Here is a 15,021-nt window from a genome sequence, read left to right on the forward strand (position 1 = left end):
GGGTCAATTAAACGCTCAAAATGGCCAGAAAAAGAGAACTTTCATCTGAAACTCGACAGTCTATTCTTGTTCTTAGAAATGAAGGCTATTCCATGCGAGAAATTGCTAAGAAATTGAAGATTTCCTACACCGGTGTGTACTACTCCCTTCAGAGGACAGCACAAACAGGCTCTAACCAGAGTAGAAAAAGAAGTGGGAGGCCGCGTTGCACAACTGAGCAAGAAGATAAGTACATTAGAGTCTCTAGTTTGAGAAACAGACGCCTCACAGGTCCACAACTGGCATCTTCATTAAATAGTACCCGCAAAACACCAGTGTCAACATCTACAGTGAAGAGGCGGCTGCGGGATTCTGGGCTTCAGGGCAGAGTGGCAAAGAAAAAGCCATATCTGAGACTGACCAATAAAAGAAAAAGATTAAGATGGGCAAAAGAACACAGACATTGGACAGAGGAAGACTGGAAAAAATTGTTGTGGACGGATGAATCCAAGTTTGAGGTGTTTGGATCACAAAGAAGAACGTTTGTGAGACGCAGAACAAATGAAAAGATGCTGGAAGAATGCCTGACGCCATCTGTTAAGCATGGTGGAGGTAATGTGATGGTCTGGGGTTGCTTTGGTGCTGGTAAGGTGGGAGATTTGTACAGGGTAAAAGGGATTCCGAATAAGGAAGGCTATCACTCCATTTTGCAACGCCATGCCATACCCAGTGGACAGTGCTTGATTGGAGCCAATTTCATCCTACAACAGGACAATGACCCTAAACACACCTCCAAATTGTGCAAGAACTATTTAGAGCAGAAGCAGGCAGCTGGTATTCTATCGGTAATGGAGTGGCCAGCGCAGTCACCAGATCTGAACCCCATTGAGCTGTTGTGGGAGCAGCTTGACCGTATGGTACGCAAGAAGTGCCCATCCAACCAATCCAACTTGTGGGAGCTGCTTCTGGAAGCGTGGGGTGCAATTTCTCCAGATTACCTCAACAAATTAACAGCTAGAATGCCAAAGGTCTGCAATGCTGTAATTGCTGCAAATGGAGGATTCTTTGACGAAAGCAAAGTTTGATGTAAAAAAAATCTTATTTCAAATACAAATCATTATTTCTAACCTTGTCAATGTCTTGACTCTATTTTCTATTCATTTCACAACATATGGTGGTGAATAAGTGTGACTTTTCATGGAAAACACAAAATTGATTGGGTGATCCCAAACTTTTGAACGGTAGTGTATATATATATATATATATATATATATATATATATATAAAACGTTTTTTTTCCCTGAAACCATAATTGGTGTTGATAAACGTGCTCAACAAATGAGGAGCAGAATATTAAGATAGATGTAGGAAAAAAACGTTCAATACATAGCAGAACAAGATTGTTTCGTGCGTCATACACTCATCAGCTGCCAATGTGGTTAAACAACTGTTGTTTATCTCAAGACATTGATGGACAAGAGCCGAGAACTGGGGAACTGATGGAATGCAGCTATAACAGCAGACCCCAGGAGAGGGGCTATGTATGCCAGTACATAGCTTCTCCAACAGCAAGCCCTATGTAGTGCCTCCTCGTGGCGACACACGGTAACTGGGTATTATTATTCTTATTATTGTATTGTAGCGTGCATGAATAAGTAGACACTATTCGTGCACGCTACAATATAATAATAATAACAATAAGAAGAAATCAAACTTAAATAGCGCTTTTATAACACTCAAAGTTGCTTTACAATAAATGGCAGTGAAACAAGACAGCAGATATACATAACACAGACATACAGGGGTGGATGGGAAGGGGGAGCTAAGAGCGGGAGAAGTGGCAGCCACACACGATGCCAGCATTACTCGCCGACTTAAACAGATACAAAAGGGCAAGAAAAACAAAAAACAACAGCACTGTTGACGTTGATTTTCTGTAGGGGTTTACTCCACTGGCCTATTCCTCTCCCGAGGTATCCACTAGGCAGTGGCACTATTTAACCCATAGCTGAGGGCTGGTTTGTGGGCATCAGGGAATATCCACACACCGGTGGGCCTGTGTACCGCACGTCTAGGGGCCAGACCTCCTCCAAGTCCCTTGTAGTTCAGCCAGGGTCCAAGGTGTACCCAGTTACTGTGTAGTAGAAGAGGAGGTACCATGGAAGACAAAGCCCCTCCATGAGCTGTACCATCGACAGCCAGAAGACGTGACTGATATTGAGAAATCCTACCAGTGGCTAGAAAGGCTGGACTGAAGGACAGCACAGAGGCTCTGATCATATCAGCAGAAGAGGAGGCACTCAGCACCAATCGGTTGAGGCAGGGGTCTACCACACCAGACAAGACCCAAAATGCAGGCTGTGCAAAGATGCCCCTGAGACAGTCCAGCACTTAGTAGCAGGGTGTAAAATGCTAGCTGGAAAAGCGTACACTGAAAGGCATAACCAAGTGGCTGGGATAGTGTCCAGGAATATCTGTACTGAATAAAGACTGGAAGGCCCCAAGTCCAAATGGGAGACACTGCCAAAGGTGGTTGAGAATGGCAGAGCTAAGATCCTGTGGGACTATAAGTTCCAGACTGACAAGCAGGTGCTGGCTAACCAACCACACATAGTGGTGGATGACAAGGAACAGAAGACAGCAGTAGTGATCGATGTAGCAATCCTGAGCGATGTAAAATCAGGAAGAAAGAGCATGAGAAGCTAGAGGAATACCAAAGGCGAGGGAAGAACTAGATCGGATGTGGAAGGTGAAATCCACAGTAGTCGCAGTGGTAATAGGAGCACTCGGGGCTGTGACCCCCAAACTGGGAGTGGCTCCAGCAGATTCCAGGAACAACTTCTGAGGTCTCTGTTAAGAAGAGCACAGTCCTAGGAACATCTCAGATATTGCACAGAACCCTCAGAATCCCAGTTGAGGAAGACAAATACAATCGGAAAAAGGGTGAGAGGGAGATTTATATATATATATATACACTCACTGGCCACTTTATTAGGTACACCTTGCTAGTACCGGGTTGGACCCCCTTTTGCCTTCAGAACTGCCTTAATCCTTCGTGGCATAGATTCAACAAGGTACTGGAAACATTCCTCAGAGAGTTTGGTCCATATTGACATGATAGCATCACGCAGTTGCTGCAGATTTGTCGGCTGCACACCCATGATGCGAATCTCCCGGTCCACCACATCCCAAAGGTGCTCTATTGGATTGAGATCTGGTGACTGGAGGCCATTTGAGTACAGTGAACTCATTGTCATGTTCAAGAAACCAGTCTGAGATGATTCGAGCTTTATGACATGGCGCGTTATCCTGCTGGAAGTAGCCATCAGAAGATGGGAACACTGTGGTCATAAAGGGATGGGACATGGTCAGCAACAATACTCAGGTAGGCTGTGGCGTTGACACGATGCTCAATTGGTACTAAGGGGCCCAAAGTGTGCCAAGAAAATATCCCCCACACCATTACACCACCACCAGCAGCCTGAACCGTTGATACAAGGCAGGATGGATCCATGCTTTCGTGTTGTTGACGCCAAATTCTGACCCTACCATCCGAATGTCGCAGCAGAAATCGAGACTCATCAGACCAGGCAACGTTTTTCCAATCTTCTATTGTCCAATTTTGGTGAGCCTGTGCAAATTGTAGCCTCAGTTTCCTGTTCTTAGCTGACAGGAGTGGCACCCGGTGTGGTCTTATGCTGCTGTAGCCCATCTGCCTCAAGGTTCGACGTGTTGTGCGTTCAGAGATGCTCTTCTGCATACCTCGGTTGTAATGAGTGGTTATTTGAGTTACTGTTGCCTTTCTGTCAGCTCGAACCAGTCTGGCCATTCTCCTCTGACCTCTGGCATGAACAAGGCATTTTCGCCCACAGAACTGCCGCTCACTGGATATTTTCTCTTTTTCGGACCATTCTCTGTAAACCCTAGAGATGGTTGTGCGTGAAAATCCCAGTAGATCAGCAGTTTCTGAAATACTCAGACCAGCCCGTCTGGCACCAACAACCATGCCACGTTCAAAGTCACTTAAATCACCTTTCTTCCCCATTCTGATGCTCGGTTTGAACTGCAGCAGATCGTCTTGACCATGTCTACATGCCTAAATGCATTATTGGCTGATTAGAAATTTGCGTTAACGAGCAGTTGGACAGGTGTGCCTAATAAAGTGGCCGGTGAGTGTATATATATATATACGATGTACGCCATTTCAACAGTGCCCTGGCCCCTAAATGCTTTTCAAAACAAACCTCAGTCCCATTGGTTGTAATGTTTTCTACCCCTCCATTGGTTGCTGTGCATCATAAGTACCTACCCCATTGGTTTTTATAATTTGAATGTTTCCCCATCTGATTGGTAGCTGTCCAACTGAAATTAGGGGCGTGACACTGGGCAACGCAAACTGTATCATTCTTTGTTGAAACACATTAGCAGCTGATGAGTGCGAGACGCACGAAACAGGCCTGTACTGCAATGTATTAAAATCTTTTTTCCTGTATCCATGTTGATATATATATATATATAAAAATTCTAGCTCCCATTTGGGTGTGAACTGTTTGACCCCATGTTTCTTGCTCGCGCTCAATGTTAGATCTGTCATCTGAATAAACACACATGCATGTATACACACGCAAAAACAGATTTAGATACAGAAACTCATAAGCATACATGCACAGGCATTCGGATAAACACTCATGCACACATATTCACATTTGTATACACACACATATACATTCATCTGTCTTTGCTTAAACCTGAATCCATGTAGATCTAATTGCAAACTCTGATCCTGTTTGCCACAACATAATTTGCTGGCTCTGTTTTTTTTTTTGTTTTTTGTTTTCCAATACAAGATGGGGATGAAGGATGTCCTTTATGTTTGGAAAAAGTCTGGTCACTATTACACTGTCTCGCCCCAGACTGAGTATGGGTCAGTTAACCTCTGCAATTTGGAGCTGCTGACTTTGACTGGCCACTGATACCTCTTAAAATACTGCTTGCCTATTCAAATGTTTCAGTTTCAGAGAGAACAGCACTTGCGATGCGCAGACACAGAAAAGACCAAACATATGCCATAAGGATTGAGGGCAGAATTTTAAACTGACGTCGAGAATTTGTCACACATACTTTCGCCTGCTAAGTCATCATTACCCCCAAAATTGGCTATTTTAATTTGCTCCTTTGGATGGTAAAACACTACATCTATAAAATCTATGAACACTACCTATAAAGCTACGTTCATTTTCCTTTACAGGAGTGCCACTGTGCATCAGAAAAGGTTTTATAAAGATGTGTTTTGTTTTGCTGTTTTTTCCTTCCTTTTTTAAATAAAGAAACTCACAACTTATTTACCCCATTGCAAAGATGACTATTTAAATTTATAAATATCTCTTATGACGTGCATGAATTTACATGTTTAATTAGCACACATCTATGGCCCATGTACCATCCCCCACTTCGTACGGGAGGGATGGTAACTACGAGCTTGCGAGATGGAAAAATCTGGAATAAGGAACACTTTGAAAAATCATTCACATCAGCTTTAAAGTTGTAGCTACTGCTCAGAAACTCAAGAGTTTTACTTTGTACTCTCTTTTCTGCAACTTCAAGAATCCCGTGATCAGTAAGTAATGTGGAAATAGGCACAAAATATGTATTAGTTTCTAATGTGTCCAAAATGTTGGTTGATAGCTATAATTTAATTTGAGCGAAAAAAGTTTAAATATATAAAATATAAATAAATAACGTGTAAGTTGTTATTTATTTTGCTCATCTCTGTTGCTGGTAATGTCTGTAGTATGTTGTACATATGATCTAGAGATGATTATTAGGAGAACAAACAAAAGTATCGTGAAAACCTCCATCTCGGCGGAAAAATGCTTGCAGCCAAAGTCAAATGCGTCAACACTTCCAAGTTGCTTTTAAAAGCAAGCAAGTCATTCCTTATTCCTGCAGTGATTTCCATGTAATAAGGGCACAGCATCAGTAGAGGACTGATGAGTGCAGTGAACAGGGCTGTGTGTGTGTGTGTGTGTGTGTGCGCGCGCTTGCACATGTGTACGCACGCGCAAACATGTGCTTATGTGTTAAAGAGAGCGCACTGAGAAGGTTGACTCATGTTACTGTAACACTAATCATTAACAGCCACCACATCTGACTATATTTCTGTACCTGGAAGGGTTCACACACCCCCAAACAGGCGCCCCCAACCAACCAGAGGAGGCACTAGTGCAGTGACCAGGACACATACCCACATCCGTCTTCCCACCCGCAGACACGGCCAATTGTGTATGTAGGGATGCCTAACCAAGCCAGAGGCAACACAGGGATCGGTGATCTCCATGTTGGTAGGCAACGAAATAGGCCATTTCGCTACCCGGATGCCTGATTAATATTATTGATTTGAATTTATTGATTTTGCACTCACCTACACTACTCATCTTACTGATTACACATGCCACTGTTAGTTTATGTTTTCCTCTTAAGTTCTTTTTTCAATAGATTAGTTGCTAATTGAGGGCGGCATGGTGACACAGTGGTTAGCACGGTGGCCTCACAGCTAGAAGGTCCTGGGTTTGAGCACCGGGCTAGTCCAACCTTGGGGGTCATCCCGAGTTGTCCTCTGTGTGGAGTATTTATGTTCTTCCCGTGCCTGTGTAGGTTTCCTCCGGGTGCTCCGGTTTCCTCCCACAGTCCAAAGACATGTAGGTCAGGTGAATTGGCCGTACTAAATTGTCCCTAGGCGTGAATGTGTGTGTGTGTGTGTGTGTGTGTGTGTGTGTGTGTGTGTGTGTGTGTGTGTGTGTGTGTGTGTGTGTGTGTGTGTGTGTGTGTGTATGTGTGTGTGAGCCCTGTGATGGCCTGGCAGCCTGTCCAGGCTGTCTCCCCGCCTGCCGCCCAATGACTGCTTGGATAGGCTCCAGCATCCCCGCGACCCTGAGAGCAGGATAAGCGGTTTGGATAATGGATGGATGGATGGATAATGGAATGGACATCTGGCTATAATCTCACTTGGGGTCACACTTCCCTCTCACAAAATCTTCCTTTCATTCTGTCTCTAATACACCTTACTCTATGTTTTAGCTCATAAACAGACACGAGTACCACAGTACTGATCCTAAAGTACAATAGGGATGTGTTCTCTGAGAGTTTGTTCCAATACCTTCTATGATACAGTGCTCTGGTATGGGGATCTGCTGCATCATGTCTTTACAAAACTCTCTGATCCTCTCCATATTGTCTCTCAGATGGACATGCAATCTGTCTGTTTGCCCTCTCTCGTCCTCCTCCTCTCCATCCTTCTCTCCCCCTTGAGCTTTATCATCGTCTGCCTCTTTCCTTCCTTTATCTGTGGCCTTGGTGATGGGCAGGGAGCTGTCATTGGTCATTTTCCTCTCTGTGGGTGGTTCTTCCTGGTGTTCTGTGTACTGGTTGGTTAACTTGTCGGAGAAGATGTTGTCAGGGCTCAGCTCCAGCCCCTCTCCGTCCTCCCCGTTGTCTGAATTGATGGAGCGTGAGCGCACAGCGTGGACAGCCAGACTCTTTGACCTGGGACCGGAAAACAAAACATCGTGTACAGTTATTTTTCCCGCAAAAGCCTCAGATTGAAGACAGAATAATAAATAAATAAATAAAACTACTCTTGCCACTGACCAGAACTCTTTCTTCACATCTTACAGTGTGTTTGCAATACACCTGACCTTTGGGTCAATTTCTACACTTGAAATGTCAGCTCTTAATTAAAAAGGCCAAATGAAGGCCCAAATTAGAGACACGAGTTTCATGTGGAAGAGAAGGTACAAGCTGACCTGTTGAACCTCATCTCCCGTCGCTCCTCCCTGGCAGCCTGGTCTAGGCTATACCTTCGCTGGGGTGCAGGAGAGTCCCCCTCTAGTTTCCCATCTCCTCCCTCCTCTCCAATCTTCTCCTCGAAGGCCTGGATCTTCACCTGCAGACGCTGCTCTGACTCCCCCTCCTCTCTGACCGCAGGAGACACACAGGGAGATGGTAGACACTCTTCCTCAACCCTGTAACACACAGATACACACACACACACACACACTGCTATTATTCTATCACATTGTGTTGCTTTCTCATTCCATCTCTCAGGCATGCATGGATGGACACACGTGGGCACACACGTGTGCACGTGTACATTCACACACCCCGGGCCAAAGGCGCCCTGGAATAGGGTTTGGTCGGAATGTGGGTAGCGGGCACGTAGAACACATCAGATCAGATAAAGCCGGGCAGACATATTTGGATGACTTTCAATGTTATCTCTGTCTCTGTCTGATGAACTAGCCTCTCATTTTCTGTAAATCACCCCCCATCTCTGTCACTGTGTATGTGTGTGTCTGCCTCTCAACCGCTTTGTCGCTCTCTTCCACTTTTTTCTTGCACTCCATGTATCATTCTTTCTCTTTGTCTTTTGTTGGCTAGAGCTCCCTTTCTCTCCATCTCTTTGGCTTTGCTTGTCTTTCACTTTGTCTGCCTGTCTCCTATTTGTCACACACTTACCAAACCAGTTGTTTCCCTGACTCTATCTTTTCACAAATTCTTTCTTTTCCCCTTCCATCAAATTTTAACTTGTTTTACTAAAAAGAGACCTCCAACTGCTCGTTTCTTGTTATTTATTTTCTTCTCTCTTTTCACCCCGACTTTCTACATCTCTTTTCTCTCACTCTCTCATCCAAAGGACCCCAAGCAAAGGCTTTGGAAGCAGCTTGTTTCGCACACAATGTTCTTATTTCAGAAAGAGCTGGATTTTAGTATGCGTGCCACTCCCCACATGCCGGCCAGATGAACCCCAGTAAACAAACCCATGTCAACAAACAAACATACACCCATACAGAACAGACATACAAACATGTGCAGAGACACAAATGAATATGGCAATTAGAAGAAGTACAAATAGATATCTGTACACATGCCAATATGCACACATACAGTGGTGCTTGAAAGTTTGTGAACCCTTTAGAATTTTCTATATTTCTGCATAAATATGACCTAGAACATCATCAGATTTTCACACAAGTCCTAAAAGTAAATAAAGAGAACCCAATTAAACAAACGAGATAAAAAATATTATGCTAGGTCATTTATTTATTGAGGAAAATGAGCCAATATTACATATCTGTGAGTGGCAAAAGTATGTGAACCTCTAGGATTAGCAGTTAATTTGAAGGTGAAATTAGAGTCAGGTGTTTTCAATCAATGGGATGACAATCAGGTGTGAGTGGGTGCCCTGTTTTATTTAAAGAACAGGGATCTATCAAAGTCTGATCTTCACAACACATGTTTGTGGAAGTGAATTATGGCACGAACAAAGGAGATTTCTGAGGACCTCAGAAAAAAAGTGTTGTTGATGCTCATCAGGCTGGAAAAGGTTGCAAAACATCTCTAAAGCGTTTGGATTCCACCAATCCACAGTCAGACAGATTGTGTACAAATGGAGGACATTCAAGACCATTGTTATCCTCCCCACGAGTGGTTGACCATCGAAGATGTGCAGGTCCACCATCAGGAGAACACCGAACAACAATGGTGTGCATGGCAGGGTTGCAAGGAGAAAGCCACTGCTCTCCAAAAAGAACATTGCTGCCCATCTGTAGTTTGCTAAAGATCACATAGACAAGCCAGAAGGCTATTGGAAAAATGTTTTGTGGACGGATGAGACCAAAATAGAACTTTTTGGTTTAAATGAGAAGCATTATGTTTGGAGAAAGGAAAACGCTGCATTCCAGCATAAGAACCTTATCCCATCTGTGAAACTTGGTACTAGTATCATGGTTTGGACCTGTTTTGCTGCATCTGGGCCAGGACAGCTTGCCATCATTGATGGAACAATGAATTCTGAATTATACCAGTGAATTCTTAAGGAAAATGTCAGGACATCTGTCCGTGAACTGAATCTCAAGAGAACGTGGATCATGCAGCAAGACAATGACCCTAAGCACATATGTCGTTCTACCAAAGAATGGTTAAAGAAGAATAAAGTTAATGTTTTGGAATGGCCAAGTCAAAGTCCTGACCTTAATCCAATCGAAATGCTGTGGAAGGACCTGAGGTGAGCAGTTCATGTGAGGAAACCCACCAACATCCCAGAGTTGACACTGTTCTGTATGGAGGAATGGGCTAAAATTCCTCCAAGCCGATGTGTAGGACTGACAGTTACCAGAAATGTTTAGCGACAGTCATTGCTGCACGAGGGGGGGGGGGGGGGAGTCATACCAGATACTGAAAGCAAAGGTTCATGTGTAATATTGGATCATTTTCCTTAATAAATAAATGATCAAGTAAAATATTTTTGTCTCATTTGTTTAATTGGGTTCTCTTCATCTACTTTTAGGACTTGTGTGAAAATCTGATGATGTTTTAGGTCATATTTATGCAGAAATATAGAAAATTCTAATGGGTTCATAAACTTCCAAGCACCACTGTAGTCGTACAGTTTACATTTGCAATGCTTAAAAACACCTTGTAGTTTGGATTCATATATACTAATAACATGAAACCTATAATTTGTTTGGACATGCTTGGTTTGGCTATATGAGGCTGTGATATTGATTGGAGCACTACAAGAATCAGAATCATGTTTAGTGGCCATGTAGGTTTGCACATGCATGATATTTCATGGCTCTCTCAGTGTACTTAACATAGAATAATGACACTACAACACAAAAATCTTACAAAGATTGACTACATACAGGTGAAATAAGAGGTGGTAAAGTGCAGTGGTGCAGGGAATAGATCAGCGATACTGAAATAGATGTTAGCAGGTTACATACATGCCTGAGGTAGATGGACATGACAGAGCCTATCAGTATATGTACAATGTACAGTACAGTATATACAAAATGGTTGGATTTATTTGACAATGTTAAGCGTTCATTTCAATGACAGCCCATGGAAGAAACTGTTTTTATATTTGGTTGCTTTGGCATACTGTGCTCTGTAGCGCCTACCAGAGCGGAGGAGTTGGAACAGGTTGTGACCAGGGTGTGATGGGTCTGCAGTGATGCTACCTGCCTGTTTCCTGACTCTGGAGGTGTGTAAATCCTGAATGGAGGGCAGGTTGGCACCAGTGATTTTCACTGCAGACCTAATTGTCCGTTGTAGTTTATCCCTGCCCTGTTTGGTGGCCGAACCAAACCAGACAGTGATGGATGTGCAGAAGACAGACTGGATTATTACAGTGTGGAACTGAATCAGCAGTTCCTGAGGCAGGTTGAATTTCTTGAGCTGGAGGAGAAAGTAAATCCTCTGCTGGGCCTTTTTGATGATTGTGTCTATGTTGGATGCCCACCTTAGGTGCTGGGCTGTAGTTTTTCACCGTAGACACCATGCTGTTGAGTATGATGCGGGGGGGGCAGTGTTGGGGGGGCTCCTCCTGAAATCCACTGTCATGTCCACAGTTTTGCACATGTTCAGCTCCAGGTTGTTATGGCCACACCAGAGGGCAAGCTGTTCAATCTCCCGTCTATATAAAGACTCGTCACCATCCCGGATAAGGCCAATGATGGTTGTGTCAGCCACAGGTATGTCCATATGTGCAGGTCCTTAACATAACTTAAAGATCAGAACCAATGATGAACTCTATCTCTTTTGTCAGCTACGTTTTTTGATTTCTCTCAGTTATACCATGCCGACTTTTAAATACTTCACTGTCTCTTAGAAGAGGGATACCAAGGAACTATGACTTGTTAGTCATGGTTCCTGGGTATCCCTCCAGTACAACAACCTCCACATTTGTTATCATGAACTATGACATCACTACAACGCTGCTATTCTCCTGGTGGTCTAGCTCTTAGTGTTTTGCCCATTGTTGCACATTACCATTCTCTGCCCTGTAAATGAAAATATACAGTAAAAAAAAAAGTAGTTTACATCGATATCCACAGATTTGATTGACGTTGTATCCATCGTGTGGGTGTGTGGTGGCATACGTTAGGATTAGCATGTGTGTGTGTGTGTATGAATGTGTACATGTGCCTAGAGGACTGTATTCGTTTTCATATGCTTTTGTGTTCTTGTGTGTGTACATATGTGTGTACTGTACATGCAAGTGAGCGAGCACGTGGATATTTTTATGTGTGCGTGTGTGTGCGTGTGTACTTGTGAAAAACACATGTATGTAATCCATCAATATGTAGGAGTGTCTTGTAAGCAGGAGGCAGATTTAAGCATGCCTGTCTGTCCTTTAACCTGTGTTATATGGCGATGGCTGACAACTTTTCCCCTAAACTCTTACTATTGTTTTGAAGGGTTTGATCATACTATTACCAGTGCCATAATCATGTGTGTGTGTGTGTTTGTGTGAGTGTATGTTGGGGATTCAACCTCAAGAGAATGAATCAACATAGAGATGACATCTGCCCATCTGTAAGTGTGTATAAAGCTGACAGTTTCCAAACCTGCAGCATATAGCTGTGCTCTCCTCCAGCCTTCTCCCCAGCAGCCTGGCTATGGCAGTGAAGGAGTTGCTCATCCTGTAGATGTCTTTGCTGCAGCCACCCAGTATGGACGGGTAACGGTCCGTCAGAGCTCTGATCTCCAGCAGCAGGGCGTGGTGAAAACTGTGCTCCATACTGCCTAGAAGGGACACCAGGTAGACCAAGGAGCTACGTGCATGAATCTGGACAGGAAGACAGGAGCAAGGGGGAGAAAGATAACGTCATCGTACGCATGTTGGTACGATCTGTACAAACACCTGGCAGATAAAGCTTAAAGAACAAACCATACATGCCTGGGCCTTGAAAACAGAAGAACAGGTGAGAGGAAAGAGAGGACACATTAGGCAGAGAAACATAAAAATAAAGAGGGAGAAAGAGAGAGACATTTTTAGAGCCTTAATTATTGTTATTTTTGTGGTTGTTCTGAAGCTACGTATTTTTAAATGATGGCGTTTTTTATGCTCTATTTGGAAACGGGGGCGGGGGGGCGGAGAACTGCATCTGAATCTTACGAGGTAATTCAGTGCCATATAAAATGAACTTAATCCTCAAAGATATGATTTTTTCCAAAAGTATCAAACTCTGCCGAAGAGGCCATAACAATGCACTTGGACTTCTAGATTTTTTACTTAAAAATAGATCACTAAATGTGAAAAAAGAAGGATTTTAAGATTCAGCTTTCGGTAAAAAGTATCTTTACTGTACTGGGAAAAAGAAAGGGAAGACTCATGCTGAGCTACAGGAACAGTGTGAGGCGGTAGGATTAGGATGTTCTGTTAGCAAAGAATGTATTTCAGGAAAGGCAAGAGGGTGCATAACAAAATTACTCACACGTTTTTCACATTCTCAAGTAGATGAAGGGGCCGTGTGTAAATTCTTTAGTTGTTAGCTTGTGGCCCACAAAAATGAATACAAACACATGGGGTTGGCGCTCAGTGAGCTTCCAAGCAACAAACTGGCAATAGACATTCTCCATTAACCGAATGACATCACTACATTGGTCCTCACTAAAACACACACACACACACACACACACACACACACACACACACACACACACGTGTACACTGAGCGTTGCAATCATTTTTTTCCCCCATCATCTTCTTTCTGTTTTTATCATCATCCAAATCAATTTCAGAAAGCAAAGTGGACAAATAATCATTTACATCTTTAGTGATCCAACAGGGAGCGCTGAATCTCAGAGTCTGCTCATGTGGCCACTAACCGACAGGTCATAAGATAAACAGCATCAGAGCTTGAGAAAGTAACAGCACGGCTAGCTGCCTGGGTGCCCGTTAAGCCCTGTGCGTGCCATGCCAGCTCGACATGTGGTTCTGTTTAATGTCTCATTTGACTTTACTGTTTCATCCCAGAGATTTTCAGAGGCTGAGAGATATCAGTGTGTGCAGAGAGAAAAGTGTTAGGGACCAAGAGAGGTCAATGGCACATTTAGGGGATTCAAATGGCTCCTTTAATTATGCAGAGGTGCTATCCAATTGTATTTTGCCATTATCTTTTTCTACAAACAATGATATGCTGAATAAAACATTTTGCATTTACCAGAAAGAGTCTAAAATAGTTCATGCTTTCCAAACAAGGCCGTAGTTCATTTACACTACATTAAGGCTCCTGTCTGGCCATTGACAACAAAACCAGGTATGTTCGCTAATCAATGTAGAAATACAAACCAACACATGAGTTAATAATAATAATAATAACAATAATAATAATAATAACTGAAAAATTGTCGAAATATAAAGACCTTGAAATCGAGATTGAACAAACGTGGGGAATGAAAACCACAATACCAGTATATAATAGGAGCCTTGGGACTTGTGAAAAAAGGGATGGAGAAATACACCCAACAGATCCCGGGTAACATCAGAATACAAGAACTACAGAAAATCGCAGTACTTGGAACATCTCATAACCTAAGAAAGGCACTATCCATCAAATAGACTTCTACCTCTCTCTAACCCTAGGCCCAAGGAATGGGCCTGGTTATTATGTTTTATTATGGCATGAAGTTAAAGGAAATTTGTATTATAATAATAGTAATAATAATAATAATAATAATAATAATAATAATAATAATCTAAAAGTACAAAGTGATTTGCGTAATTATTATTTTTGTTGGACCCCCCCCCCACACACACACACACCTACCTTTTCTCCCCAGTTGTATCCAGTCCACCCCCTCTGCCGATCCTGGGAGGGCTATAGACTACCACATGTCTCCTCTGATACATGTGGCGTTGCCAGCCGCTTCTTTCCACCTGACAGTGAGGAGTTTCGCCAGGGGGACGTAGCGCGTGGGAGGATCACGCTATTCCCCCCAGTTCCCCCTCCCCCCTGAACAGGCGCCCTGACCAACCAGAGGAGGTGCTAGTGAAGTGACCAGGACACATACCCACATCCGGCTTCCCACCTGCAGACACTGCCAATAGTGTCTGTAGGGACACCTGACCAAACCAGAGGTAACAAGGGGATTCGAACCGGCGATCCCCATGTTGGGATCGGAACAGACCACCACACCAACCAGATGCCCAATTTACACAACTATTAACGAGGACAAAAACAAACTGGACATTTC

The 15,021-nt window shown here is 43.3% G+C and overlaps 1 protein-coding gene across 2 annotated transcripts in view; it reads right to left on the bottom strand.

Moving 5' to 3' along the window:
- veph1 (ventricular zone expressed PH domain-containing 1) overlaps positions 1-15,021 on the bottom strand; it is a 206,884-nt gene that overhangs the window by 90,024 nt on the left and 101,839 nt on the right. Inside the window, exons 6-9 of one of the 2 annotated variants that reach the window (XM_056283081.1) lie at positions 12,399-12,610; positions 9,443-9,465; positions 7,782-7,989; positions 7,136-7,521 (exon numbers count right to left, since the gene is read on the bottom strand). In XM_056283081.1, coding sequence (XP_056139056.1) covers positions 7,136-7,521; positions 7,782-7,989; positions 9,443-9,465; positions 12,399-12,610 — 829 coding nt within the window. Of the gene's footprint in view, positions 1-7,135; positions 7,522-7,781; positions 8,001-9,442; positions 9,466-12,389; positions 12,611-15,021 lie in introns of both variants that reach the window. The other variant, XM_056283080.1, reaches the window with a different exon arrangement.

This window comes from Lampris incognitus, chromosome 7 (genome assembly GCF_029633865.1).
Source record: "Lampris incognitus isolate fLamInc1 chromosome 7, fLamInc1.hap2, whole genome shotgun sequence".
NCBI lineage: Eukaryota > Metazoa > Chordata > Actinopteri > Lampriformes > Lampridae > Lampris > Lampris incognitus.